Source organism: Doryrhamphus excisus, linkage group LG18, assembly GCF_037039965.1.
Source record: "Doryrhamphus excisus strain RoL-2023G ecotype Guam linkage group LG18, RoL_Dexc_Guam_v1.1, whole genome shotgun sequence".
NCBI classification, from domain to species: Eukaryota; Metazoa; Chordata; class Actinopteri; order Syngnathiformes; family Syngnathidae; genus Doryrhamphus; species Doryrhamphus excisus.
The window spans coordinates 3,868,344-3,895,307 of record NC_136374.1 but is presented as its reverse complement, the minus strand read 5'-3'; the positions used below and the strand labels follow the sequence as shown (position 1 = coordinate 3,895,307).

Below are 26,964 nucleotides of genomic sequence, written 5' to 3'. Positions count from 1 at the left end.
ATCAGTTATTAATAATAAGACACACATACGCATCGTTCAAAGTTTATTATTTAAAAATAAACAATAGCAACATAAAAATGATCTGGGCAGTGCTTGCTACCATGGTAACCAGGAGAGCAAAGGCAATGGGAGACAACTGATGGCCAGCTGAGGTCAAAACGGTTGCCTTTTGATGAATCTGGAGAAGACTGTGAACGCCGCCAGCGGTTTGTCCGTCGGTACCATGTGACCTGAACCCTGCCAGCGCACAGACGCTAAAACGTCAGCCATTCAAATGGTCAAAGAGGATGTGCTTCGCTTGGCGTTTACCTTCACGGTGAGGAAGGCTATGTGGTCAAACTCTTTAACGAAGCCTCCCACCTGTCGACCGTCCTGGTCCTTGTAGAGCCACGGACGGCGACTCACCTCCACCTGAGAGACATCAGCATTAGCGAGCGGCGTGCACTTCGATTGAGGACATCAGATGTACCTGCTGGTTCAGTGACTCCACAAACCACTCATCCCCCATGAAGTTACACGCCATGTCCACGTCGCCGTTGTACACCAGGACACGGTACTTCTGCACACACACACACACACACACAAGACCTTTACTGTGAAGTCAGCAGGAAGTGCAACATAAATGTGAAGGAAGTTCTGAAGGAAGCTCCAACCAGAGCAGCAAGCAATTTGAGGTACTGCTTCCTGACGTCCATGAAGAGATGACCGTAGCTCAGATGAACCTCAGAGCTGAAGAAAGAGTGGGGTTCTGAGGTTCTTTGACACAGGAAGTGGTCCACATAACAACTTCCTGTGTATTTGTCATACCTGCAGATGGTCCAGTCGGCCGCCTTGGGGCTGATGTGCAGGGCGCCTCGCACATATGGATCATTGAGGAAGCGTGTTGCGGGGGTGGAGTTAGTGCACGGGGGCTCCAGCCGCAGAGATATCTGAAGAGATGCCAGTCCTCGTAGCTTCTGAAGAACACACACACACACACACACTGAGAGACTGCCCAAAGTCCTCAGGTGGGCCGTCCAAACCTGCTTCCACAGCTGAGTCCACTCATGATGGATGAAGAAGTGTCCCAGGTCTCTGATGACCAGCTGGCCTCGCTCAAAACTGCAACGACAAACACAAGATTCCCTCGGGAAGAGGAGGTCCAAACCTGCTTAACCACGTGCGGAAACTCACTTGAACCTCTTGGGGGCTCCACCCGGACAAGGAGCGTACAGGTTGTACATGTTGAGTCCAGAACTGTAGATGATGTCTTGAACCTCCGCCAGCTGGAGGAGGTGGGGGCAAAAGTCAAACACCTGAAGAACTTCGGATGTCAGCAGAGCCAAGGGGACACTCACGCTGTTGGAGCAGTTGACGTCCTGGTTGTCGTGGAAGTTGCACTTGTGCTCAGTGCAGCAGAACATCTGCAGGCGGCTCCACAGGCTACGTCCCAGCAGGCCGTGGTAGTACGCGAAGTACACCAGAGAGTTGTCATTCAGCTCGTAGCTTGACATCCCGTTGCCCACCGCCACGCCCTGCAGGCAGGCAACCTATCAAAACCTACTCTGATCACCATATGTTACTGGAGGTAGCAGGCTCTGCTGTTCAGGACTTGAGCACTAAAGAATAGACCAGGAGGAGCCCAACCAGCCCTCAACTTTTTTTTGATTGGCTTGGACAACACTTAAAACTAATTAATCCCTCTTTATGACTTTATAATTGGAGGTTTCCTTATTTATAAATTGAATATTTTGCGGTTTAGCGGTTAGCGCGCAGACCTCACAGCTAGGAGACCAGGGTTCAATTCCTCGGCCATCTCTGTGTGGAGTTTGTGTGGAGTTCTCCCCACGCATGCGCGGTAGAAAATGAATGAATGAATGAATAATATTAATATGAGGCTGCATGAGTGGTTAGCACGCAGGCCTCACAGCGAGGAGACCCTAGTTCAATTCCACCAATTGCATGTTCTCCCCGTGCATGCGTGGGTTTTCTCCGGGTACTCCGGTTTCCTCCCACATTCCAAAAAAACATGCTAGGTTAATTAGCGACTCCAAATTGTCCATAGGTATGAATGTGAGTGTGAATGGTTGTTTGTCTATATGTGCCCTGTGATTGGCTGGCCACCAGTCCAGGGTGTACCCCGCCTCTCACCTAAAGACAGCTGGGATAGGCTCCAGCACCCACCGCGACCCTCGTGAGGAAAAAGCGATAGAAAATGAATATTTTGCTAGTGAGTTTGGTAATATATATTTTTAAACATTACTAGAGCCATCCAGACATTAAATAACATCCCTATATTTTCCATTACACTCCTATTACCCAATATTTTAGAGACATGACAGAAAAGAATACATAAATAAGTAGGGGTGTCGCATGATCTCGTAAGATTAAAACGTAAGATTTCTCATACGGAAAAAAAATGTCTTCTTGGCACATTAATTAATGATGAACTCGATAATTCGACCAGCCTTAATGTCCATGTGTGTCTGTGAGGATTGAGGCCTTTTTGTCACTCATACAGTCTCTTTCTCTCGGTAGGTGGAGGCGAGGGGGAAGCAGAGCTTGAGGTTTACATATAAGAAAATCCGCCCCTCTGTGACATCACAAAGCAACAGTTTTACCACGCCTTTTGAAACAGAGCGTTTTTGAGCCGTCCCAAACTTCTTTCAGGGCTCACTTCCAAATGAGCGAACCTCATTATCTGAAACTTTGGCATGGTTTAACATTTATAGGTCAAAAAAGTGGAAAAAGCATAATAGGTCCCATTTAAAGCCCTTACTATATGCTTTAGTTGGCAAAATAATGATAATTTGAATGATTTTTTTTAATTAAAATGTCAATAATATTATCAAAGTGCGGTTTCCACCCTCAAAAGGAAAAAGTGAATTAGATGAATGTGTATTTGTGTGTAGACCTCCTCTACAGATCAACTTCGTGTCAGTTTCCAAAACTCAACAACCTGCAGGTTGAGGCTGTCGTCCTCCATCACTATCTCAGCCAGCGTCGGGATGTAGATTCCCGCGTAGCTCTCTCCAGTCAGGAAAAGTTCGTTCTTGCTCAGCTCCGGGAAGAGACGGAAGAACTCCTTCAGAGCCAAGTAGTTTACCATTGACACCTGTGAGAAGGAAACACTGGCTGAGTACGAAGAACATCAATCAGGACCTGAACCAGCGGCCGTGCTGCCCACCTCCGTGTCGTTGGTAGCATATCGCTTGTCATCAGAGTATGAGAAGCCCACCCCTACTGGAGACTCCAGGTACAACATGTTAGCCACCTGCTCAAAAGGACATGAGATGTCACATGACAGGCCACATGACCAGTCAAAATGTGCGCGAGGGGTTCACCTTGTTCCAAGAGTACGGGTTCTCCTGAAGCGTCACGCCATCATCTTGAATCTGAAGTAGAGGTCAGAGTTCAACACATGTTTGATAGTAAAGAAAGGACGGGGGAGGGTGTACCAGGAAGGGTCCATGTTCAGTCAACAGTCCATCCAGAGAGCTGCACCCAGGACCGCCATTCAACCACAACACCACCGGATCAGACGAGGGAGCATTCTGGGACTCGACAAACCTGCGTGCAGGAAGTGATGGTGAAGATGGTGAGCATGAGATGAGTGAGGGACAGAGCAGACATGTTGCTTCTGGTTCTGACCAGTAGTGGAGGTGCTTCCCGTCTGGCACGTTCAGGTAACCAGAGTAATGTTTGAAACTGGGCTGTTTGTGCAGGCCGGGCAGGCTGACCACCTCGTGATCCGCCGGTGCTGCCTCCACACTCAGCAGCCAGAGCAGGAAGTAGCCTGGCCACAGGGGCAGCATCTTTGAGCACACAGGAAGTGACATCATTAGACAATTACAAACACCTCTCTTTAACATATGTTATTGTTGAATTACATGCCAGCAGATTGCAATTTTTGTTAGGTTTCATTTTTGCCCAAAAGCTAATCAGTTTGATGTTTTGATTTGAAAATTATAGCGTACCATTACATTTAATCAGCTTGTTTACTTTGCAGTACCTCTCAGTGACCAGTAGGCGGACACTGCGTTAAATCCTCATATATCGTTGTCTTACAAAATCTGAGCGTTTTATGTCAAACTACGCTGACATGGTCAAACATCTTAAAGAGAAACGGGACGACGCACGCACTTTCCAAACAAACGGTAAAATGTACTGAACGTTTTGCTCCCAAGCTATTTATTTTGTCCATTGATAACTTTTAGACGTTTTCAAACGCCAGCGTAGTAGTATTGATCATACAGTTCATTGTTAAGTAGACAGTCTTCTGTTAAACGTTTAAAGCGATTCAGGGTGACAGTCGTGCAGGAAATACAGGAAACGATGCGCTTACTTTGCAGTGACGTAAAACGTAAAGGGACTGCTAGCAAAGCAAGCTAATCGCCAACCGTAGCACGCGCACGGCAAGAGGACGAAGAAAGAAAATACATTTATTAATTTAAATTTATAAAAAAATAACATTTGTTGGCTGTCAAACGTGTCCTCTTACCTTTTTGTATCTGCGTGGACGTCTTCTACTTGTGGACACTATGGACTGCAGTTTCGGACGAGGACGCAATATCACATGACCGGAGGAGCCACGTGATGAGACTACCGGGTCACATGACGCTGTTGGGAAACTTTTTAGTGGCTTTTATTTCCTTCACGTGTTTTTGTATCCTTTCTCTGTCAGCGTTTCACTTTTAAAGGCAGTAAACTGACTTTTTATGCTTTTTTATTCTTTACTGTACCTCAGCTGGACAGTGGCTGAAATAGCAGTTAAAAGGTTGCACATATCAGTCCACAATCCTCCGTTTACACCGCGATAAGTGAATTTATGTGAAGTAAAATTCGTTTTCCATTCCAGGGTGTACCCCACCTCTCGGCCGAAGTTAGCTGGGATAAGCTCAAGCACATCCGTGCGACCCTAATGAGGATAAGCGGCATATTTCTATGGTTAAGCGCAAAACCTGATAATGACCTTCCAAACACAGGTTTTAGCAGGCCTCTATACATTACATAACACCCATAGACACTTTTACGCTCATATTACTCATTATAGTAGACATAATTAGAGTAAAAATAATACGTTTTAGACATAAATAAGACATACTCACACGTTAGCATTGACAGCCACCAGTGGACTCCCGTTGCTAAATAGTTAGTTAAAATGTGAATTTCTCTTGGATATTAAAAAAAGTATATTTTATTAACAGAGAACGAATACAAAGTTAACATTCACACCTATACAAAATGCTGACACAAAACACTAGCTACTGACGTCACACATGGCAATTATCAGGCACCGCCTCTTAAAGGTACACACAAGTGACATGACATACCACCTCTTCTGAATGCCTTACATTGGTATTTTTGTTTACTTGGCCATGGTTACATTTGAAATGTTTAATTTGGGTCAAGAATATGCACACTTTATTTAAAAAAAGGCCATATTTAACCACAAAACATAAGCATGTAGTGAGAGACAAGTGCAGTGTATAGCATTAAGGATGTGCCACAAACTTCTTTCTCTTTGGGCCTTTCACTTCAGGGGTCACCACAGCAAATCAACAGCCTCTATCCAGCCCTGTCTTCTGCATCTGTCTCTCTCAAACCAACTACCCTTACTCCATCCATAAACTTCTTCTTTGGTCTTTCTCTACGCCTCCTACATGGCAGCATCCTTCTACCAATATATTTACTATCTCTCCTCTGGACATGTCCAACCATCTCAGTCTGGCCTCTCTGACTTCATCTCCAAGGCCTTTAACATGTAATGTCCCTCTGATGTACTCTCCTGATCCTATCCATCCTGGTCATTCCCAATGAGAACTTCTGCATTCTCATCTCTGCAACCCCCAGTCCCGCTTCCTGTCTTTTCCTCAGTGGCACCGTCTCTAGACCAAACAACATGGCTAGTCTCACCACATTTTTGTATACCTTTCCTTTCATGTTAGCTGAAACTCTTCTATCTCACATCACACCTGACACGCTTTCACAATTCTCCATTGTTCTGAACTGTTGACCCCAAGTACTTAAAATTCTCCACCTTCTGTATCTCCTCTGCCTGTAACCTCACTCTTCCACAATGTCATCTGTAAATATAAGCCATGAGGATGTGCCACAAACATCTGAAAATTCTTTGCAGTCAATTAAGCCCACACATCATAAAATGTGTTTAAAAGTGTATGAGACACAAAACATAATTGAAATTATATTAGAGATATGTATTATGCTCTTCCTAAATGGTCATTTCTTTTTGGCTGTAGATTTAACACACCTGATTCCTTAGAAAAGCCATTTACATGCTTGAACATTAACAAGGTCAACTCACTGTCTTTTATTAAACACATTTATTCAACTCGTTACCATTGTAACAATCAGTCCACAATAACAAACCCACAATTTAAAAAAAACTCGTAAAAAGAAAAAAAAAATCTATACAGTGGATGAGCTTCCGTTTTAAGGACGAGGGGGTGGTCTCAGGCCAGGAGGGGGTGGTCCTGTGGGAAAAAAAACATGAGCAAACACTCATCCACCGAATATTGTCATGACAGGAAGTGCTTACCTCTCATACCAGGGGGAGGCGGCCTCATGCCTGGAGGGGGCATGCCCATTGGTGCCCCTCTGCCGGGAGGCATGCCCATCGGAGGACCCATAGGAGGTCGCATTCCAGGGGGAGGTCCCATCATACCTGCAGGAATCCAGGCAACAGCTAAATTAGTGGCCGTCATTTCACAGACAGTTTACTGGGGGAACATTGTAATACTTACCGGGGGGTGGGGCACCACGGCCCATTGGAGGCGGAGCTCCTCGTCCAGGTGGATACTGCGTGGGCGCTCCAGCAATGCTGGCGCCGGCGGCAGCTGCAGCAACGGTACCTCTGCCCTGCGGGGTCATCACCTAGGAGACACACCACATTAGCAACGGATGGGACTCCATACAGCGAGTCATCACCGTGCTTACCTGCTGGGATGGACCCCCCACGCCTCTCACAGGCCCTGCCAGTCCAGCAGGAGCTTGAGGCATTGGGGCGCTGGCCGGAACACCGCGACCTGCCGCTCGACCCACACCTGGACCGCCGGCAACACCCGCCAGAGGAACACGAGCAATACCGGTCTGAAAAGACATTAGATCACAATCCATTAGAAGGTTACTTTATAATTTCAGATTGTGTCTTCTTACATCTTTAGGGGGCGGGCCCTCCACCGTCATGGAGACCAAGTTCTCCCCCCTCAGCAGGACCAGGCCTAGAACCCTCTTCTCCTCTCTTTCGGGCTGCTTGGAGTTCTTGGGCCTGCGTCAGAGAGATTGCTCATGTAGTTATATGCACAGATATGAGTGACTTAACGTAAGGAGTCTGCTGGACTTACTTGATTTTCCTGAACTCGTCACAGTCACACAGGATGAGGTTCATGTGTTTATCAAAGGCCTTGAAGGTGCCAATGAAAATGCGACCATCTTGCAGGATGCACCTCATCCTGAAGTCGATGTGCTGCAACATTTTACTGCTCTTTCCCACAGTCTGTAAGCAGACCACCCCACACACACCGCCATGATCGTGACGTCATTAGACACAGTAAAGAATAAGCAACACTCGAGCTGTGTTTACTTTGTGTACAGCTCAGTATCACAATACAAGCCAATCCTGGTTTATCACTAATTCATATTTTACAAAATAAACAAATACATATAAACAAATATAGTTATGTAAATGTTCGTTAAATGTAAATGTGTTTTTAAGAATAGACATGATATAGTTTGTGCACCGCAACTTACGTTAGCACAACGTTGGGTGCTAGCTAGCAAGCAGCTATGCTAGCCCGGAACTCAACAACTTAATACCGCTAAACAAAATGGCAATTATCGATCAGATTGGACTTCATTAACAAAGAATGTAACAAAGGAATTGCTAAATAAATATTGAGGCTCGTGCTTTGTTGATTGCATGAGCTTTCGATACTAGTTTTCAAACAATAAACAGTTGCGTTCATTCAATCCCAAAAATGGAAAAAAAACATGGCAATTTTAGCCACATCGAAGCGGTGAACACCTCAGCTTTAACCTGCGAATATACTCACCATGTTTGCGGTTCTGATGGTTCCGATGCCCGCCGGATTCGTCAATGAAACCCAAAAAATTGAGCCGGGGTTATCCCGCCAGGCCCGTCTTTATGAAAAATACTCTCCGGAAGTGACGAAACGACATGTAGTGTCACATTCAAAGTTCCCCCCAAGACAAAATAACTTTAGTTCCGCATCTGCGACATCGACAAATGATTCCCGACATAACTATACACTCTGTACACAATCAATTTATTACTTTTTACAGAGCTTCATTGCGATTGTTGGGTTATTTTTTTCATGTTCGTATGCAATAAAACAATAATTCCAGCAAAATCATGATCATAAAATGATTTTAAAACATAATGAGAGTGCAGTAACGTCACTGCGTTTTTGTCTGCATATTATTAATAACGCCCTGGGACTGGCTGGCGACCCCTCCTTTCGCCAGCTGAAATAGGCTCCAGCATAACACCATGGAGACGACAAGCAGCAAAGAAAATGTGTAGGTATTATTAATAACAATTAATAGTTATAACGGCGAGAAAGATGGCGCTGCTGCAAAGTGGCAACGTCATAGAACGATCACGTAAGAGAGGCCTACCACATGACGTATCAATGAGTGATTTCAACGCAATCACGATCCATTTCATCCCTCTGCGGACAGGTTGCCATGGTAACCCGGGATCTACCCCCCGTACCCCCCCCCCCCCCCACCTTCCCTCGGCTACTTGGTTGTGCCCCGCGCGCCGAGCTGCAGTGAGTCACGAGCTGACCGCGAAGATGGCGTGACGTCATTTGAGTTAACGTGCAATCGAACATGGACGACGTCGACTGAGTGATAGCTGCCAAACGAGCCAAACCCTGCACGCGCATCAGGTGAGTGGCAGGTCACGTGACACGCCCGATTCAACGGTGACTGACAGGTGCTCACTTTATTAGGTACACCTGTTGGCATGCTCGTCGGGCGCATCTATACGTCTATATCCAGCTAGCTAGCGAGCTACAGTATATCTATATGTCTGTATATGTCTAACCAGCTATTCAGCTAGCTAGCTAGCAAGCTAGCTAAATAGCCGAACGGGCACTCATATCAATGATAAGTATTTGAGTCAGTCAAGTCAACATGTTCAATAATACACTGGTTATTCTTTGGTTTTACTTTACTGTAATTTCAAAAATAATAATTATCTTTTGCCGTGCACACACGTGTGAGAGATTGATAGACAGCAACATGACATCATCACATTGGACTGATCAGCCATTCAGGTGAAGCTGTTGCCATACCAACGCCAGTCATGTCCCCTTCGACAGTTACGTAAGAGCTGCAGCCTGTGTCTATAAATAAAGGACACCACTGTGTGTGTGTGTGTCTGTGTGTTGCTGGATGGCTGCCTGATGAAAAGAGGAAAAAAAATGTCCTTGAGGAGACTATTGTGTGAGTGTGTGTGTGTGATGCAGTAGTGTTGTGTTAATGATGGAGTATTGCTTTGATGAGGACGACCAATCAGGAGACTCGCTGACCCGTGTGTGCTTGCAGATGGACGTGTGTTGGACGCTGGACGTCCTGTTACACGGGACCACTTCAGTGAAAAGAAGGAAGTGATATTACACGTCCCCCCCCCCCACACCGTGCTGTTACCGCTTCCTGCTTCAGACACCCAATAGGATGAGCCAGACAAAGAAGGCGGCGCCAAGTCAGGATATGGATGGCAAGGTGAGATGTCCCGTCACAACCACGTGGTCCTCACCAAATGTTGTGTTGTCATGAAGATGACATCATGTAGCTGCTGTTGTGTTGTCATGTATTTGTTGTGTAGATGCAATGTAGTTGTGTCGTCATGTTGTTGTGTAGATGTGCAGTAATGCCGTTGTTTAGTAATGTAGGTGTAGTTGTGTAGATGTTGTAATGTGAAGGAAATGTGTAACGTGTAGTCATGTAGCTGTGCTGTAGCGGAGTTGTGTAGCAGTGTAGTTGTTGTATAGTGATGTTGTTGTGTAGTCATGTAGTTGCACAGTAATGTGGTTATGTAATGGTTTGTAGGCATGTATCTGTTTTGTCGTAAAATGTAGTTGTGCAGATGTTGTGTAGTAATGTAGTTGTTGTGTCGTCATGTAGGTGTTGTGTAATGTTTTGTAGGCATGGAGCTGTTGTGTAGTCATGCATTGGTTGTGTTGTCATGTCGTTGTTGTATAGTGATGTAGTTGTTGTGTAGTCATGTAGTTGTGTAGATGTTACGTAATAATATATTTGTTGTGTAGTCATGTTGTTAGTAACATAATTGTTGTGTAGTCATTTAGTTGTTGTGTAGTCATGTAATTGTGCAGTAATGTAGTTAGTAACATAGTTGTTGTGTAGTCATGTAGTTGTGTAGATGCTGCGTAATAATATATTTGTTGTGTAGTCATGTTGTTAGTAACATAATTGTTGTGTAGTCATGTAGCTGTTGTTTAGTCATGTAGCTGTTGTGTAGTCATGTAGTTGTGTAGTTGTTGTGCAGTCACATAGCTGTTCTGTAGTCATGTTGTTAGTAACATAGTTGTTGTGTAGTCATGTAGTTGTTGTGTAGTCATGTAATTGTGCAGTAATGTAGTTAGTGACATAGTTGTTGTGTAATCGTGGAGCTGTTGTGTAGTCATGTAGCTGTTGTGTAGTCATGTAGTTGTTGTGTAGTCGCGTAGCTGTTGTGCAGACATGTAATTGTGTAGCTGTTGTGTAGCCATGTAGTTGTTGTGTAGCCATGTAGTTGTTGTGTAGTCATGTAGCTGTTCTGTAGCCATGTTGTTAGTAACATAGTTGTTGTGCAGTCATGTAATTGTGTAGCTGTTGTGTAGTCATGTAGTTCTTGTGTAGTCCTGTATCTGTTGCACAGTCATGTAGTTGTGTAGATGTCGTGTAGTCATATAGTTATGTAGTCATGTTGTTAGTGACGTAGTTGTTGTGTAGTCATATAGCTGTTGTGTATTCATGTAGTCGTATATACAGTAAAGTCTCGTTATATCGATATTGTCGGGAGTCGGAAAAAATATTGATATAACCGGACTGTCGATAAAAATTAAAAGTGGGCAATAATGCACTCGACATTGTTCTATAGTATAGAACATTGTTCTATAGTATAGAACAATGTCGAGCAGCTTAAATCAATCTTTGCTTAAGGATTTCAATACCAAAAAAGAACACGGCGAACGGCTGCTTCCAGTCAACTTTATTTTTCACACTTCCACCACCAGAGCACAGCACACACACCGATTCCCGCACTTCCTGGTTCACAGGTCATGCTCAACCCGCCCCACATAGCTGGCCAAACACATGCCTGCAACAGAAGAACCAACTGCGTTCGTGGTTTCTCTTGTGTGTATAGATTCTATACACACGAGAGAAACCACGAACGCCAGCATGTACATATGAAAAACAGTGATTATTGCAAGCGATAAAAAGATATCTGAATACAACACAATTAAATACATGCTTGTGTCTTCGTTGGAATAGGTGTGTATGCTATGTCAGTTGGTTCTTCTGTTGCAGGCATGTGTTTGGCCAGCTATGTGGGGCGGGTTGAGCATGACCTGTGAACCAGGAAGTGCGGGAATCGGTGTGTGTGCTGCGCTCTGGTGGTGGAAGTGTGAAAAATAAAGTTGACTGGAAGCAGCCGTTCGCCGTGTTCTTTTTTGGTATTCAAATCCTTAAGCAAAGATTGATTTAAGCTGCTTTTGTATCGATATAAGCAGACCAAATTGGCTGGCGGGAGATGAAAAGGGCATCGTAGTCACCGGATTATCATAATAACCGGGTATCGTACTAACGGAACTAATTATATCATAAAAGACTAGAAATTTGCCGGGAAATGAAAATAGTATCGTAATAACCGATATCGATAACGAGACTTTACTGTATGTTGTGTAGTCATATAACTGTTGTGTATTCATGTTGTCATATATTATATGTTGTGTAGTCATATAGCTGTTGTGTAGTCATGTAGTCATGTTGTTAGTAACATAGTTGTTGTGTAATCATATAGCTGTTGTGTATTCATGTAGTCGTATACTATATGTTGTGTAGTCATATAGCTTTTGTGTATTCATGTAGTCGTATATATGTTGTGTAGTCATATAGCTGTTGTGTAGTCATGTAGTTGTTGTGTAGTCATATAGCTGTTGTGTATTCATGTAGTTGTTGTATTGTCATGTAGTTGTTGTGTAGTCATATAGCTGTTGTGTATTCATGTAGTCGTATACCATATGTTGTGTAGTCAAATAGCTGTTGTGTATTCATGTAGTCGTATACCATATGTTGTGTAGTCAAATAGCTGTTGTGTATTCATGTAGTCGTTGTGTAGTCATATAGCAGTTGTGTATTCATGTAGTCGTTGTGTAGTCATATAGCTGTTGTGTAGTTATGTAGTTGTTGTGTAGTCATATAGCTGTTGTGTATTCATGTAGTCGTATATATGTTGTGTAGTCATATAGCTGTTGTGTAGTCATGTAGTTGTTGTGTAGTCATATAGCTGTTGTGTATTCATGTAGTCGTATATATGTTGTGTAGTCATATAGCTGTTGTGTAGTCATGTAGTTGTTGTGTAGTCATATAGCTGTTGTGTATTCATGTAGTCGTTGTGGGACATGCAGGTGCAGACGTGGGCGGAGTCGCTGGTTTCCACACTGGAAGAGCTGGAGTGTAAAATCTGCTACAATCGCTACGACACTCGCAGTCGTAAGCCCAAACTGCTAGCATGTTTGCATCGAGTGTGCGCCAAGTGCGTGAAGAGGATGGTGGACATGGGTGAGTCCTTCTACATCATCATTATCATCATCACCATCAGGGTCATGGACATGTTTTGCTGTGCAGGCGAGTCCTCGCCGTCCATCATCAGCTGTCCTTTCTGCCGCCATGAGACCCGCGTTCCGGATGAAGAGGTGACGGCTCCTTTAACATGTTCTTGCTAGCTATCATTCCCGCTCTTCCTGCTGACTTCCTGTCGTTTCAGGTGTGGCTGATGGAGGACGACCGGCACATCCTGGCGGTCTTGTCGTGTCAGGACCGAGCTCGGCGAGGAGATCACGGCGAGGTGGTGCTGAGTCCAAGTGGACTGACAGGTGCCGACTCGGCGCACCGCTCCTCTGACTGCCTGGTCATCACCATCATGGAGCTGCCCGACGAGTCGCCGTCGTCGTTGTCGTCGGACTCGGTGAGCATGCTCAACGTGGTGGGTCTGTACCGCCCCCCCAGCCTGGACTCGCTGCCCTGCAACCTGCCCGCTCACAAGTGTCGCACATGGACGTCTCACAGTTTTCCCCGCTGCCTGCTGGGGGCGCTGTGCCTGGTCAGTGCTCACGCGGTTGTACGTACGGAAAGCGCAGGCGGCGCCAAAAGCCTTGACGCGCGTTGTCGTTTCCGGCTCAGGTGTACTTCAGCTCGTTACCTCTGGGCATCTACCTGCTGATGATCGCTCACATGTGGTTGGGTGTGGTCCTGGTCAGCCTGGTCCCGTCCACGCTGCTGCTGCTCGTCCTCTACGGCTTCTGTCAGTGTCTCTGCCACGAGGTCATGGAGGCTCTCGCTGCCCGGCGACGCACACTGCCGTGATGTACGCAAAACAATAACAACCGGGACGATTCTGCCAGCCAATCAGAGAAGATGCCTTTAGGACAACAGGAAAGAGACTGTCATTCATTCCAAAATGTGTCTGAGCCATCACCACTTACACTTCATTTGTTGATGCTAACTTAGCAGAAATGCTGCAAGAAGACTGCTAGCCTAGCCTAGCTAGCATAAAGACAGGAAGTGCCAACTCATTTCTTGATGTGATTGACAAACGGTACGTTTATAGCAAAGAAGCAGTGTTATCTCGGGAGATAACGCTAGCAGCATATGCTGCTAGCCTTTGTGCTAAGCTAAGCTAAACAGCAGATCTTCACTTGCTCATTGATGTGCAATAGAAATAAAATAAAACTACATTCTAACACATCATTGATTTGGACTTGGACGACTTTTATCCCTGCAAGTCACAGAGCTTAGCCTGCAAGGCAGAGCTCAGGGTCAAATGATAAGAGGGAACCTCAGCTGGCCTTATGTGCTCATTAAAAGCACAGGCAGCCCCCCTGGGAGGAGAAGAAAGATGTTTGTGGAAACCTGCCGCTTGCTTGATGCTGCACATCCTCCATGACACAAGAAGAAGCAGCAGCGTGGAGACGTCGCTTGCAGGTCATTTGTCTTCCATGCTTCCTAAGCTCTCATGGTGTCCACAGGATGTTTGAACATCAGTGACATCAATGACGCTTCTGTTTGCCACCAACAGGGCGTCGATGATGTCGTGAGTCCATGGCGGCGCACGCTAGACGAGGTCGCGGCACGACGGCGTCAACGCGGGGAATGTGAGCGTGCTCAGGAAGCGCTGGTGAAAGCGACGTCCTGCTTCCAGCAGCTGGCGGCGTCGCTGGGTAGTTCAGCAGACTGCAGCTTCCTGCGAGAGGAGCTGGATGAGACGAGGTCGATGGCGCACGGGATGTGCGGCGGTAACAGCAACGTGTTTGTGAGGAGAAACGAACGCATGCCAACAACTTATGGTGCGTTGCGGTTTCCGCAGGTTTGCTTCGACGTCTCACCAGGCTTCTTTCAGACTCTGACTCCGCCCCTTCGGGGACAGACGACAGGTTAGCATTGGAGCGACTGTGGGTTCACTTCCTGTCGACTGTAGAGTACTTCCTCTTTGACCTCCGCAAGGCCAGCCACTTGATTGAACACTTCCCGTTGACGCAGCGTAACGACAGGCGCTCATTGGTCAACACAGGTCAGTCATGAGAATTAGGATTTGAACCTTTATCCAGATCCTCACCAAAGCTGTGTATTATGTATGTGTGTTGTTGCCTTCAGGATGTCTGGACGGTGTGGTGGGCGTGGCAGCTCGCGCGGCCTCCATTCAGACCCCCTGGCCCAGCTTGGAAGAGGATCCGAGTCCCGGTTTGGAGAAGCACATTGAAGGATTGGAGGCCCTGCTGAACGAAATGCAGCTGAGGGTTCCGGTGCCTTTCTGGTCTGTGGAGGCCACCCAGCCGGCATGGGTGGAGGGTCAGGAGGAGCATGTGGAGCATGATGACAGCTTGGAGAACCTGATGGAGGTTGAGGTGGTCTCAGGTGACAAGATGGCCGGCTGCTGTCAGCCCCCCTGCTTTGGACTGGGCTGTGTTGGCTCGGCGGCCATGTTTAAATAATGAGTCACTAACCTGGAAAAGTCAGTTAAAAAGAATTAATCTCTTCATTACAAAACTAAAAATCGACAAAATAATAACTGCAATTCCCAGTAACCAATTTAGTAGAACCTTGGTTAGCCTCATTAATTCATTCCAGAAGGTTCAACAAATGGACGCTAACTAAACCAATTTTTCCTGCATGGTGGTTGAGTGGTTAGCACGCAGGCCTCACAGCTAGGAGACCGGGTTTCAATTCCACCCTCGGCCATCTCTGTGTGGAGTTTGCATGTTCTCCCCGTGCATGCATGGGTTTTCTCCGGGTACTCCGGTTTCCTCTCACATTCCAAAAACATGCTAGGTTAATTAGCGATTCCAAATTGTCCATAGGTATGAATGTGAGTGTGAATGGTTGTTTGTCAATATGTGTCAATATGATTGGCTGGCCACCAGTCCAGGGTGTCCCCGCCTCTCGCCTGAAGACAGCTGGGATAGGCTCCAGGACACCCCGCGACCCTCGTGAGGATAAGTGGTAGAAAATGAATGAATGAATAATATTAATATGAGGCTGCACGGTGGTCGAGTGGTTAGCACGCAGGCCTCACAGCTAAGAGACCCTAGTTCAATTCCACCAATTACATGTTCTCCCTGTGCATGCGTGGCTTTTCTCCAGGTACGGCGGTTTCCTCCCACATTCCAAAAACATGCTAGGTTAATTAGCGATTCCAAATTGTCCATAGGTATGAATGTGAGTGTGAATGGTTGTGAACCCCGCCTCTCGCTGGAAGACAGCTGGGATAGGCTCTAGCATTCCCACGACCCTTGTAAGGATAAGCGGTAGAAAATGAATGAAAAAAATAATTTTTTATAGTTTTGCAATGCTGTATGTCATTGTGACCACTAGGTGGCAGTACGGGCAATACTCTTTACTTCCAGTTGATTGATGCCTCAGAGTGCTCATTACTCTATCAAATATTGTAATATACAGTAGAATACTAATTATTATTCTTGCACATAGGTCCAAGATGAAAGTCAGGCCCTGACCTGGCCGGGACTAGGTTAGGGGTTTAGCCAAGTCACCATGGTGAGAGAGAGAGCCAAGATCCGCCTTTATTAGTCCCACAACTGGGAAACCTCATTAAATTGGCTTGGCATTCAATTTGAATGAGGGAAGTGCCGGCTAGATATGGTAGTTCAAACTCAAGTGCTTGCATTTGAATTAAGAACTTTATTGAAGCAGCAAAGGCAAACATAAAAATATTGTACAAACAGAAGACACACAAAGGATTTTAAAAAAAGGCGAGCAGGTTCACTTCTGGAAGGTGGAGTGTAGATGAGCTTTGTAGGCTGGAGAACAAATGGAAATATGTTCAAAATGTTCGGATGTAAAGTAAACAATAAAAGATATTCTATTCCATCAGCAGCATCTTCCAACTCCTCACCTTCTTGATTTGACCAAAGTTCAGCTGCAGCCACGTTCAACGGACTTTCGTTGTTGGGTTCTGAAATGACGAAGAGAAGTCAGGTCAGGCTAACAGAGCGAGCGGAACTTATTTAGCGAGCAGCTACCTCCTAGCAGGCTCTGGATGGAGAGCAGGACTGAGCGGACGTCGAGGAGCGCCGACCACTTGTCCTTCAGGATGTCCAGACAGATGAAGCCCTGCTCATCCACGTTGGGGTGAAAACACGGACACAGGAAGCGGACCCAGGGGGCTTGGTAAGGATAGCCGGCCGGGAACTCCATAGACAACTTGTACCGCAGACCCTCGTACACCTGAGACGGACACCAGCGCAACCGTGGGACGGCTTCTCCTAATGGAAACGCCAGGAAGAGATGACTTACCGTCCCCTGGGGACCGTCAATGGTTCCGATCCATTTGAAGAGGTTATCCGATTCTGGAAACGCAGAGATCCCCTTATCGCCGGCCATCTGCATCAACACAAGTCACATTCTTAAAGAGTGCAGTACAAGTCTGAGTGCGCTGAAAACCAACTTAACTTTCACTTTACTTAGCAACCACAACAGTGAGCAGGTCCGTCCACTACAACAAGCAGAAGCTTGTGAACTACCATTAGTAGAGTAGACCAGTACTGTACTGCCTGCATATTTTGCCATCAAATACCAAAAAATATCATTGCCGGTAATTTTTTTTTTTTTTTTTTTTTAGAGCTTTCAATGATTTTGCATTTCATTTTTACAATTATCGCAGACCTCACAGCTAGGAGACCAGGGTTCAATTCCACCTTCGGCTATCTCTGTGTGGAGTTTGCATGTTCTCCCCGTGCATGCGTGGGTTTTCTCCGGGTACTCTGGTTTCCGCACATATTCCAAAAAAAACATGCTAGGTTAATTAGCCACTCCAAATTGTCCATAGGTATGAATGTGAGTGTGAATGGTTGTTTGTCTATATGTGCCCTGTGATTGGCTGGCCACCAGTCCAGGGTGTACGCCCCCTCTTGCCTGAAGACAGCTGGGATAGGCTCCAGCACCCCCGTGACCCTCGTGAGGAGAAGCGGTACAAAATGAATGAATGAATAATATTAATATGAGCCTGCACGGTGGATGAGTGGTTAGCACGCAGGCCTCACAGCTAGGAGACCCTAGTTCAATTCCATGTTCTCCTCGGGCATGCGTGGGTTTTGTCCGGGTACTCCGGTTTCCTCCCACATTCCAAAAACATGCTAGGTTAATTAGCGACTCCAAATTGTCCATAGGTATGAATGTGCCCTGTGATTGGCTGGCCACCAGTCCAGGGTGTACCCCGCCTCTCGCTGGAAGACAGCTGGGATAGCTGACTACTTTAGATGGATGGGAGGCTTTTTTTTAACAACTTGTTTAGTTTCCAAAATGTAAAATATCAAAGCCATTTTCTTTCTAATGATATATTTGATTTTTACTTTTAGAAAAGCAAGACCTATGTTACATATTTATATTGAAATAAAAACAATGTATTTTTGTGACCTTTCAAAATGAGATTTTACTGGAGATATTTGACATTTTATGGCTTTAGTTGATTTTGTGTGGATCATTTCAAACTTGAGTGTAACTGCAAAGCACAATAGTAAAGTAAATAGTAAAGGACTCACCATCAGAGTCATCAGCTCCTTTTGCAGCCTGCAACACAAAAACAACTTTCAGAGATTTTTCAAATCAAGCAGAATCCAGATTTTCCACAACACCAAACAGAAGTCGGCTCTGGCGTCACGTGATGCAGTATGGAGAAGTGGAACTTACCAAACCATCATCAAATAGAACGTCAATGTTTTGGTCTCACCGTTTGGTCACCGAGCCTTTGGCGCCGCTGCCACCGCCGTCGTTGCCCTTCAGAGCCGCTGTAGACGCTCCAGCAGCCGCGGCCGGGTCCACGTTCTGGGATGCCATCACTGCTTCGGTTTGCGGTTTGGTTTTAGACTGAGACACCCGTTCAAACAATGAAATCTTCACTGAGACATATTCACAGGCTAGGTCTCATATTTAAACTCTCTGCGTCTCCATGACTACTTTACTTCAGTCTGTTATTCATTTTGCTGTTTGGTCCTCGTATTACTTCCTTAGCTCAACGCTGTTAGCTCCGCTGCTAACAAGTATTAGCATGTTCGTCAGGGACCAGCAACACAATTAACACCGCGGAAACTCGTAGTATCATAACGTACATTTAAAACTCCCAGTTTTGTTACACTCACCGTCTGCCACTGAAGCTTGATTAAAAAAACAAAACAAAAACAAGATGTCGCTAATTCAGTCAGCTTACTGCCGCCCCAGTTTAAACGGATGCGTGCACACAATCTAAGCCAATCAACGATTGACTTTCAAATACAAACCTTACCTTCCCCATAAACCAATGAAAAAAGCCTACAAGAATAACCATGCGTTGTGATTGGACAGGAGTATTATCCCGGAAGTTGGTGACCAACGAGCCTGCCGTTATGACGTCATTGGCTTTCCTGCTTTTGAATTGAATTGAGTCAGTATGTTTTGCATTGGCAAAGTAAACACAAAATACGAAAGGACATATTTAAATAATTCAATTTTGTTGAAGATTTTATATTTAATTCACTATAAGTCCAATTCCACAGTGGGGCGCTCATGAGGCACTGCGGCTGAAAAAGATTACATAGTCGTGCTTCCGCTTCCGGCTGTTGTGTACAACACGCTCCGCAAAGATGAACGCACCTCCAGCTTTCGAGTCATTTTTGTTGTTTGATGGTGAGAAGAAGATCACAATCACAAAAGACACCAAAGTCCCAAATTCATGTCTCTTCACACTGAACAAGGAGGACCACACGCTGGGAAACATCATCCGCGCGTAAGAGGCTAAGCTAACAAGCTAACCTTCCACTGTAAAACTTTACTCTTAGGTTGAATTCAAATATCAAACATTCGAGCCTAACTGCTGCTCACATTGGCGATTAAATCATTTGATAACTTACATCATTGCATTGAATTCTAATGATTGTATCATTACGCGTGTTTTTTCTGCAGGCAGCTGCTCAAGGATCCCCAGGTTCTCTTTGCTGGTTATAAAGTTCCACATCCTCTGGAGCATAAGATTGTCATCCGAGTGCAGACAACATCTGACTACAGTCCACAGGTAACATACATACAAACATGTTGAAATACAGAAATAATCCAAAACCCAAAAGCACACCGCCATTAAAACAAGTGCAACAGAGCAAAATGGAAGTTAGCCAGGCTTATCAGGAATGCCAAACTTTTAATGCAATTGCAGCATTTTCTTGTTGTATGTGTGCATTTAGTTTTAGATCATTTCCAAGCGTTGCTGTTATGTGATTGCTCCTGTGGGTTACTGTACTCACATACACTGCAGAGTTTGAAGAGGCTTTTTTTTTTGGACAGGAAGCCTTTACGAATGCCATCACTGACCTCATCAGTGAGTTGTCTCTGCTGGAGGAGCGCTTCAGAGTAGCCATCAAAGACAAACAAGAAGGCATCGAGTGATAATCTCCGTCAGCTTGCGCCCAAAACATCACTTCACCTTGAAATATTTTTTTTCTGTAAATAAAGACTTTGACTCTCATTGGTGTGGTTGGCTGACACCGCTAAGATGCACAGGCAGTCAGCCATTTTAGTTTTGTCTGTGTAATATCCTAATGCAGGCCATGTTTAACCGTGTCCTGCGCCAATAAGAAAGGAGCTGTGGCTGGACTACACTTTGGACACCCCTAACACAAATGGAGAAGAAAGTCATCACCAAGACAGGTTCTTTCTTAAAAAAAAAACAGCCATTACAATTAAAATCACATCTGAACCTTCTAGTCACATGATCAGTTATGAAGCCGGTGTGTGGGTCAAAGGTCAGCGTCTCTCTGAGCTTCCATGGCTCTCTGCATCTTTTCCACCATCCACTGGGGCACCGTGAACGGCTTCATCTCGTCCATCTTGACGTCGGGACAGTCCCTGCGTACACACACACACACACAGTCAATATGGGCTGTGTTGGTTACCATGACAACATGGGACTCACTTGTACTCGTCACTGCGAGACAGATCCTGGATGTCCTCCTCAATCAGCAGGTATGCCTGAGCAAGCAAGCATGAGTCGCATCATCATGTCGCCATGGTAACAACAAGAGCTCCTAACTCACCATCTTTCCCCCCGTCGCCCTCATGTGGTGACGCTCAGCCAGCCACTGCTTGTCCTTTGTGTCTGCCGCATACTGACACACAGTGTTACCATGACAACCGACCATATAGCCCTCATGACCGCAGAGGTCAGCGTGTGTGTGTTTACCTTAAACAGGTCAGCATGTTTGATGTAAATCCGTCCTCTAGTCCCGCCCATCCCGAGCGCCCTGCACAGTGACAGACATCACACACTGGAAAAATCCAACCTAAAATGTCTCTTGTACACTTAGTAAAGTTATCATGGACATTGTTTTGTTTTTCGGTTTTAGCACCAGCCAATCACAGGGCACATATAGACAAACAACCATTCACACTAACATTCATACCTATGGACAATTTGGAGTCGCTAATTAACCTAGCGTGTTTTTGGAATGTGGGAGGAAACCGGAGTACCCGAAGAAAACCCGCGCATGCACGGGGAGAACATGCAAACTCCACACAGAGATGGCCGAGGGTGGAATTGAACCCCCGTCTCCTAGCTGTGAGGTCTGCGCGCTAACCACTGAAGCACCGTGCAGCCCCAAAAATGGCTGTTACTCATTTTGCTGTTTGGTCCTCTTATTACTTCCTTAGCTCAACGCTGTTAGCTCCGCTGCTAACTAGTACTAGCATGTTTGTGATCATAAGGAACCAGCAACACAATTAACACCGCGGAAACTCGTAGTATCATAAAGTACATTTAAATATAAATGTCTAAATATAACACCATGAACTATTTACAATACAATTTTAACATTGGAACTGAACGTTAAAATTTCTCCTCAATGTGCAACATTCTGCACGCTACACTCACTTCCATGCTTTTACACTTCCTGTTTGCTGTGTTAAAAATGAGTGAGTTAAAAATGACCTATTAAGCCCATTTTCAGAAAGCTTTCTAGATCTTCCAGAATCTGCACCTATTCCAGCTGTAATTCCTTGGATTTCCAAAACGGTCTCTTTTAATTTATTCCAAATACGACCCGCCTATGGGCATGCCCACTCTGCTGTGATCGGTTGGAACGGCCATATAAAGAAGTCCGACCTGAACTTCTTTCAGGGCTCACAAACCTCATTATCTAAAACCCTGTCATTGTTTAACACGAGAATACAACATCCTAACATCATTTCTCGTCAAAAGAAGTGGAAAAAGCATAATAGATCCCTTTGATACATGGAAAAGATGCATGCCAAGCTCTTATCACTTACACTTCTGCCACTTTGTGGCCGTTTTTACACCCTACAATTGCACTAAATATGATCTTTTCTACGATGCACTTGCATCATCAACTTTTTGCCTCTCATAGAACAGTGTTTTTCAACCTTTTTTGAGTCACGGCACGTTTTTTTACATTGGAAAAATCGACCTCACACGTGCATCATCACAAGTCTATGGGAGGAACAAGGTAGGTGTTGCCACACGGACCAATATTACATTGCTCTGCCAGTCTTTACACCACAGACACTCCACAGTAGCCACGTTTTTGCATGACCAGTTTTTCTCTTTCCGAATGACCTTTCGGGAAACAATGGTATCCATGGAAAGGAATACTCCAATCTCTTGTCTACATGCGCCGTGAAAATCAAACAGAATAGTCAATTGGGCATGCCCAGTAAAACGTAAACATCAACATCACATGATACCGGCTTCCCCGAGTTTTTCTTTCACTTGTTGGAATAACTCCGTATTGCCAGTTTTTCGTCTGTCCGATCTTGAAATTTTGTTTGAATGAAAAGCAAACTTTGCTTAGTACAGTGCCGATTGCTGGCCTCCATTTTTAAAAGTGAAGAACGTCTGGATCTGCGTGTTACGTCATATCTGAGCATGCCCTGAAAGAATGCACCCGGGATAAATTTAAACAGGAAAAGATCAAATTCAATCTTGCTAATATTTTATAATTAAACTCAGGACACGTTTTATATAGATATATATTTTCTTTTTTAATAAAACTGCACTTGTGAATAAAGTATAGAAGGGTTTAGATTCTGGTTCACAGATGGCGGTAATGCATACGAAAGCTGCTTGTCAACCGCCAATAAACAACAGAAGAAGAAAAACACCACAAAGAAGAACGCACCCTGAGCAGGTACAAGATACCTCAATCGGATTGGTTAAAGGAATATTCCTTTCCCGTTCAATTCTTTCCGTTTGAACAAATAAACCAAATGCAATTGGAATATTTGGGTCCATGTATACTATTGACATAATATTTGCAAATGATGATTAATCAATGTTAATTATAAAAAGTGATATTGGATAATTCCTCACGGCACACATGACGGTTTCTCAAGGTACAGATGGGTGTTTTGATGGCGTTCTACCTTTCATTGTGTCAAATGACATGTTGTCTATTCATGTTAACGTGGGTCAGGTCATAACAGGATGTTTACATGACTCACTTGTTGGCTCTGGAGCCCAGAACAAACGTGCTGCTGTCACTCAGCCTGGACGGGTTCCACTGTGTGTGAAACGTACACAATAAGCTCTGGCATGCTTGTTAGCTCCTCCCCCTTGTCATGCACTCACCTTAGGTCCTTCTCTCTTGATGGCTTCTGACTTGATCTTGATGCTGAGGACACACGCATGTTAGGTCTTTCATAGCGTGATGCCTTTTAAGCACTTCAGCTGTGATACTCACTGACTGGAGAAGGTCAAAGGGCGATCGGACATCGCCGCAGCGCCGCTACGGTTTTTCCTCTAAGGAGACAACAAGCGGAGGTGAGAGGTCCACAAACTGTGAGACCAATCAAACATGAAGGGTCACCGACCTTTTTGGGGACGGGGCTTCCTCTCTGACTGCAGGTGTCTTCTCTGGACCTCTGACAAAACGGGAACATGAATCACGCTTGAGATGCTTCTTCATGTGTGCATGAGGGCCTACCTTGACCGCCGCCTCTGAGCTGGACTTCTTCACTTCGCTTTCTGGAAACAATAGTTTGGCCTGCAATGGCATCACAGGTTACTATGGCAACTACGCAGAGAACACAACAACAACAACAGGCTGGGTGGGTAAACGCCTTATACTACATACACACCAATTGCTCTTTAAGTCTCCTTAGGCAGAGGGTTTAGTTACTTATTCCTCCCATTTCTGTCATTGTTTGCATGCTATCTTCATTAAAATATGAAAACCTATAAATGTTTGGGTGGTTTTAGTAAAAGCAGACACTATTTTTTCATCTGTGCGATTTTGACAAAGAGCAGATCACATTTAATGGTGATTTTATGCAGAAATTTGAAAAAATTCCAAAATGTATGTGTGTATGTGTATATATGTATATATATATATATATATATATATATATACAGTGCATCCGGAAAGTATTCACAGCGCTTCACTTTTTCTACATTTTGTCATGTTACAGCCTCATTCCAAACTGAATTAAATTAATCTCTTACCTCAAAATTCTACACAAAATACTCCATTATGACAATGTGAAAAAAGGTTTTTTGACATGTTTTGAATTTATTAAAAATAGAAAACAAAAAAATGACATTTACATAAGTATTCACAGCCGTCTGGCCACTCTACCATACAGGCCTGATTGGTGGATTGCTGCAGAGATGGTTGTCCTTCTGGAAGGCTCTCCTCTCTCCACAGAGGAACGCTGGAGCTCTGACAGAGTGACCATTGGGGCCTTGGTCACCTCCCTGACTAAGGCCCTTCTTCCCCGATCGCTCAGTTTAGAAGGCCGGCCAGCTCTAGGAAGAGTCCTGGTGGTTCCAAACGTCTTCCATTTACGAATAATGGAGGCCACTGTGCTCATTGGGACCTTCAAAGCAGCAGAAATGTTTCTGTATCCTTCCCCAGATTTGTGCCTCAAGACAATCCTGTCTCGCAGGTCTACAGACAGTTCTTTTGACTTCATGCTTGGTGTTTGTGCTCTGACATGCACAGTCAACTGTGGGACCTTATATAGACAGTTATTATATTTCCAAATCATGTCCAATCAACTGAATTTACTGCAGGTGGACTCCAATTAAGCTGTAGAAAGATCTCAAGGATGATCAGTGGAAAAAAGATGCACCTGAGCTCAATTTTGAGCTTCATGGCAAAGGCTGTGAATACTTATGTAAATGTCATTTTTTTGTTTTCTATTTTTAATAAATTAAAAACATGTCAAAAAAACCTTTTTTCACATTGTCATAATTGAGTATTTTGTGTAGAATTTTGAGGTAAGAGATTAATTTAATACAGTTTGGAATGAGGCTGTAACATGACAAAATGTAGAAAAAGTGAAGCGCTGTGAATACTTTCCGGATGCACTGTATATATATATATATATATATATATATATACATACACATAAATATACACACACACATATATATATAGGTGGTCATCAAGCAGAGCGATATACTTACTCACGGTGCAACAAATTTACATAACACATCCACAGCAATTGAATGTATTACATGAATCAACTACTGCTACTACGTGATTAATAAACAACAACCAAGTGTTACACATGACTTGTAACATGACTTATTTAAGGCACGCTGGGTAGTCCTCAGCATGCCTTGGGAGGAAGACAGCCACAAGCTACCTAGCATGCCTTGCGGCAGGAATACATGAGTGTAATTTTGGCATGGGTGTTGCGCATACAGTAAATATATTTGTATGTATATTTGTAAGCCAACATGGTGCAGTAGGCAGTTGTGTCATGTGTTCTTACATGTTCCAGAACATTTCTGCAGGCCTCCTTGATCAGCTGATCAGTCTGGACTTCCTCTCCAACGTTCTCCTTAACGTTCTCCGCAGCCTTTTCAAAGAACTGGAAGCAGCAGTACCCTGGTGAGAACCACCCTGTCACATACACACACACACACAAACACACACACAAACACACACACATACATACATACATACATACATACATACATACATACATACATACATACATACATACATACATACATACAGACCTTGTGGTATTTCCTGAACACAGCCATGATGTCATCGTTGAAGCTGGGCTGTAGGACCGCCCTCAGAAGGTCCATGGACACCTGAGGGTCTGTGTAACTACACACACACACTCTTAAGTGTTAAAGATGCCAATATGGAGCCAGTGGAACTTATACAGGAACCGAATTGAACAGAACCCAGTCCTGACCTGACTGTCATTTGTGATCGCCTTCCTCTCCTGTGAATGTGTCGATGTTTTATCATCAGGTTCCATGGGTTCTACCACGTACACACACAGAACCATTACAATTATTTCGAACGTCGCAGCTGAATACTTCATTTTGTAGTGCAACATCATCGGTAAGGTTACCCGATTGTGTTCCGGGCCGTCCTGTTGCATCCAGTCCCGGTCTCCCTCTGCTCGGTGGGCTCCCATCAAAGCAGCTAGCGCGGCTAAGCTAACAAGAGCTAAAGCTATAAGCTAATTTTAAATGTCACGATATGAGGAGTCCAACGAATGGGGACCGAGTCGTTAACCGTGTGCGAGACACCAGTCAAACCGGGAGGGTGCTGAAAAAATGTTTACTGACTTTTACGTCAGTTGGTTTCCGCTTTTGACAAATTATTCCGATTTCCGGTCGCTTCAGCGTAAATGCATTTTGTTTTGTCTTCGTGACTTCCGGTGACAACAACCAGAATGTTGTTTTAGTAAATGTACATGATACAATGTAATATGTCTAATGCTTATAGCTAAAAGTATTCACATTTACAATGAGACTTTATTGTAAATGAAACATTTTAAAGGCAGAACAAACGCCTAACATTGCAACAACAGTGAGTTGAACGCCAACGCTGGCGTTTATGGAGCGATAGCAAAGACGGCTAATCACACGTTAGCAAAAACAAATGTTGAGCTTGCAAACAGTAAACTGTACAGGGGAAAGACGATTTTGCTTGGTACTAATGCCTGATAAGCTTTGTTTAAATACAGCTTAACGTTATTTTTGGCCAGTAAAACTACAGGGGGCCATGTTTCTCTTTGTTCCCCCACCAAATAACGGGCGCCAAAGTGCGGCTTAGGGGCCATATGCAGCCTGGGGCTCACTTTTTTATTAGCTGCAAAAACCCAGCATAAATGGGAATTGAGCAAAAAGGGACAATGTAAATAACGAACACAAAGATTGTGATTTAAATATTTTTTTTTTACAAAATT

At 44.5% G+C, this 26,964-nt stretch overlaps 7 protein-coding genes across 13 annotated transcripts; 3 read left to right on the top strand and 4 right to left on the bottom strand.

Moving 5' to 3' along the window:
- Positions 1 to 30: 30 nt before the first annotated feature.
- ctsa (cathepsin A) lies at positions 31 to 5,179 on the bottom strand. Of its 3 annotated transcripts, XM_058055073.2 has the most exons (15): positions 5,088 to 5,112; positions 4,481 to 4,599; positions 3,631 to 3,794; positions 3,438 to 3,549; positions 3,324 to 3,374; positions 3,167 to 3,253; positions 2,939 to 3,094; positions 1,338 to 1,514; positions 1,174 to 1,265; positions 1,023 to 1,101; positions 808 to 956; positions 654 to 729; positions 470 to 559; positions 310 to 411; positions 31 to 237 (listed from the first exon to the last, which is right to left on the bottom strand). In XM_058055073.2, exons 1-15 carry the CDS (start codon positions 5,095 to 5,097, stop codon positions 154 to 156), a joined length of 1,548 nt encoding a protein of 515 aa, XP_057911056.2. In that variant the 5' UTR covers positions 5,098 to 5,112; the 3' UTR covers positions 31 to 153. The 3 variants fall into 3 exon arrangements, with proteins under 3 accessions (XP_057911056.2, XP_078654643.1, XP_078654645.1); XM_078798517.1 differs by having other exon boundaries at positions 808 to 1,101; XM_078798519.1 differs by lacking the exon at positions 4,481 to 4,599 and having other exon boundaries at positions 808 to 1,101; positions 5,088 to 5,179.
- Positions 5,180 to 6,289: 1,110 nt separating this feature from the next.
- snrpb (small nuclear ribonucleoprotein polypeptides B and B1) lies at positions 6,290 to 8,266 on the bottom strand. The gene is made up of 7 exons (XM_058054661.2): positions 8,052 to 8,266; positions 7,344 to 7,495; positions 7,156 to 7,267; positions 6,937 to 7,089; positions 6,744 to 6,873; positions 6,539 to 6,664; positions 6,290 to 6,473 (listed from the first exon to the last, which is right to left on the bottom strand). The coding sequence occupies exons 1-7, from the start codon at positions 8,052 to 8,054 to the stop codon at positions 6,433 to 6,435; spliced, it is 717 nt and encodes a 238-aa protein (XP_057910644.1). The 5' UTR covers positions 8,055 to 8,266; the 3' UTR covers positions 6,290 to 6,432.
- A 475-nt stretch (positions 8,267 to 8,741) lies between these two features.
- On the top strand, positions 8,742 to 13,984 carry LOC131106017 (E3 ubiquitin-protein ligase RNF182). Of its 2 annotated transcripts, XM_078798523.1 has the most exons (6): positions 8,744 to 8,912; positions 9,574 to 9,750; positions 12,660 to 12,813; positions 12,880 to 12,947; positions 13,019 to 13,354; positions 13,435 to 13,979. In XM_078798523.1, exons 2-6 carry the CDS (start codon positions 9,703 to 9,705, stop codon positions 13,615 to 13,617), a joined length of 789 nt encoding a protein of 262 aa, XP_078654649.1. In that variant the 5' UTR covers positions 8,744 to 8,912; positions 9,574 to 9,702; the 3' UTR covers positions 13,618 to 13,979. The 2 variants fall into 2 exon arrangements, with proteins under 2 accessions (XP_078654648.1, XP_078654649.1); XM_078798522.1 differs by having other exon boundaries at positions 8,742 to 8,912; positions 12,660 to 12,947; positions 13,435 to 13,984.
- A 117-nt stretch (positions 13,985 to 14,101) lies between these two features.
- On the top strand, positions 14,102 to 18,204 carry LOC144902040 (regulator of G-protein signaling 9-binding protein). 2 transcript variants are annotated; one of them, XM_078798525.1, is made up of 4 exons: positions 14,102 to 14,235; positions 14,330 to 14,546; positions 14,618 to 14,821; positions 14,905 to 18,203. In XM_078798525.1, the coding sequence occupies exons 1-4, from the start codon at positions 14,194 to 14,196 to the stop codon at positions 15,240 to 15,242; spliced, it is 801 nt and encodes a 266-aa protein (XP_078654651.1). In that variant the 5' UTR covers positions 14,102 to 14,193; the 3' UTR covers positions 15,243 to 18,203. The 2 variants fall into 2 exon arrangements, with proteins under 2 accessions (XP_078654651.1, XP_078654650.1); XM_078798524.1 differs by lacking the exon at positions 14,102 to 14,235 and having other exon boundaries at positions 14,258 to 14,546; positions 14,905 to 18,204.
- LOC131106022 (ubiquitin-conjugating enzyme E2 C) lies at positions 16,411 to 18,930 on the bottom strand. Of its 3 annotated transcripts, none has more exons than XM_058054665.2 (7): positions 18,903 to 18,930; positions 18,494 to 18,602; positions 18,306 to 18,333; positions 17,062 to 17,148; positions 16,788 to 16,992; positions 16,661 to 16,720; positions 16,411 to 16,565 (listed from the first exon to the last, which is right to left on the bottom strand). In XM_058054665.2, the coding sequence occupies exons 2-7, from the start codon at positions 18,598 to 18,600 to the stop codon at positions 16,528 to 16,530; spliced, it is 525 nt and encodes a 174-aa protein (XP_057910648.2). In that variant the 5' UTR covers positions 18,601 to 18,602; positions 18,903 to 18,930; the 3' UTR covers positions 16,411 to 16,527. The 3 variants fall into 3 exon arrangements, with proteins under 3 accessions (XP_057910648.2, XP_057910646.2, XP_057910647.2); XM_058054663.2 differs by having other exon boundaries at positions 16,412 to 16,565; positions 18,494 to 18,662; XM_058054664.2 differs by having other exon boundaries at positions 16,412 to 16,565; positions 18,494 to 18,657.
- A 213-nt stretch (positions 18,931 to 19,143) lies between these two features.
- On the top strand, positions 19,144 to 20,267 carry polr2j (RNA polymerase II subunit J). The gene is made up of 3 exons (XM_058054667.2): positions 19,144 to 19,525; positions 19,702 to 19,810; positions 20,077 to 20,267. Exons 1-3 carry the CDS (start codon positions 19,383 to 19,385, stop codon positions 20,176 to 20,178), a joined length of 354 nt encoding a protein of 117 aa, XP_057910650.1. The 5' UTR covers positions 19,144 to 19,382; the 3' UTR covers positions 20,179 to 20,267.
- Positions 20,268 to 20,424: 157 nt separating this feature from the next.
- Positions 20,425 to 26,382, bottom strand: LOC131106019 (deoxynucleotidyltransferase terminal-interacting protein 1). Its single transcript, XM_058054659.2, has 13 exons — positions 26,122 to 26,382; positions 25,960 to 26,030; positions 25,772 to 25,868; positions 25,522 to 25,620; positions 23,727 to 23,786; positions 23,614 to 23,664; positions 23,484 to 23,542; positions 23,372 to 23,414; positions 23,245 to 23,303; positions 20,972 to 21,032; positions 20,826 to 20,897; positions 20,705 to 20,760; positions 20,425 to 20,637 (listed from the first exon to the last, which is right to left on the bottom strand). The coding sequence occupies exons 1-13, from the start codon at positions 26,185 to 26,187 to the stop codon at positions 20,529 to 20,531; spliced, it is 903 nt and encodes a 300-aa protein (XP_057910642.2). The 5' UTR covers positions 26,188 to 26,382; the 3' UTR covers positions 20,425 to 20,528.
- Positions 26,383 to 26,964: the final 582 nt, after the last annotated feature.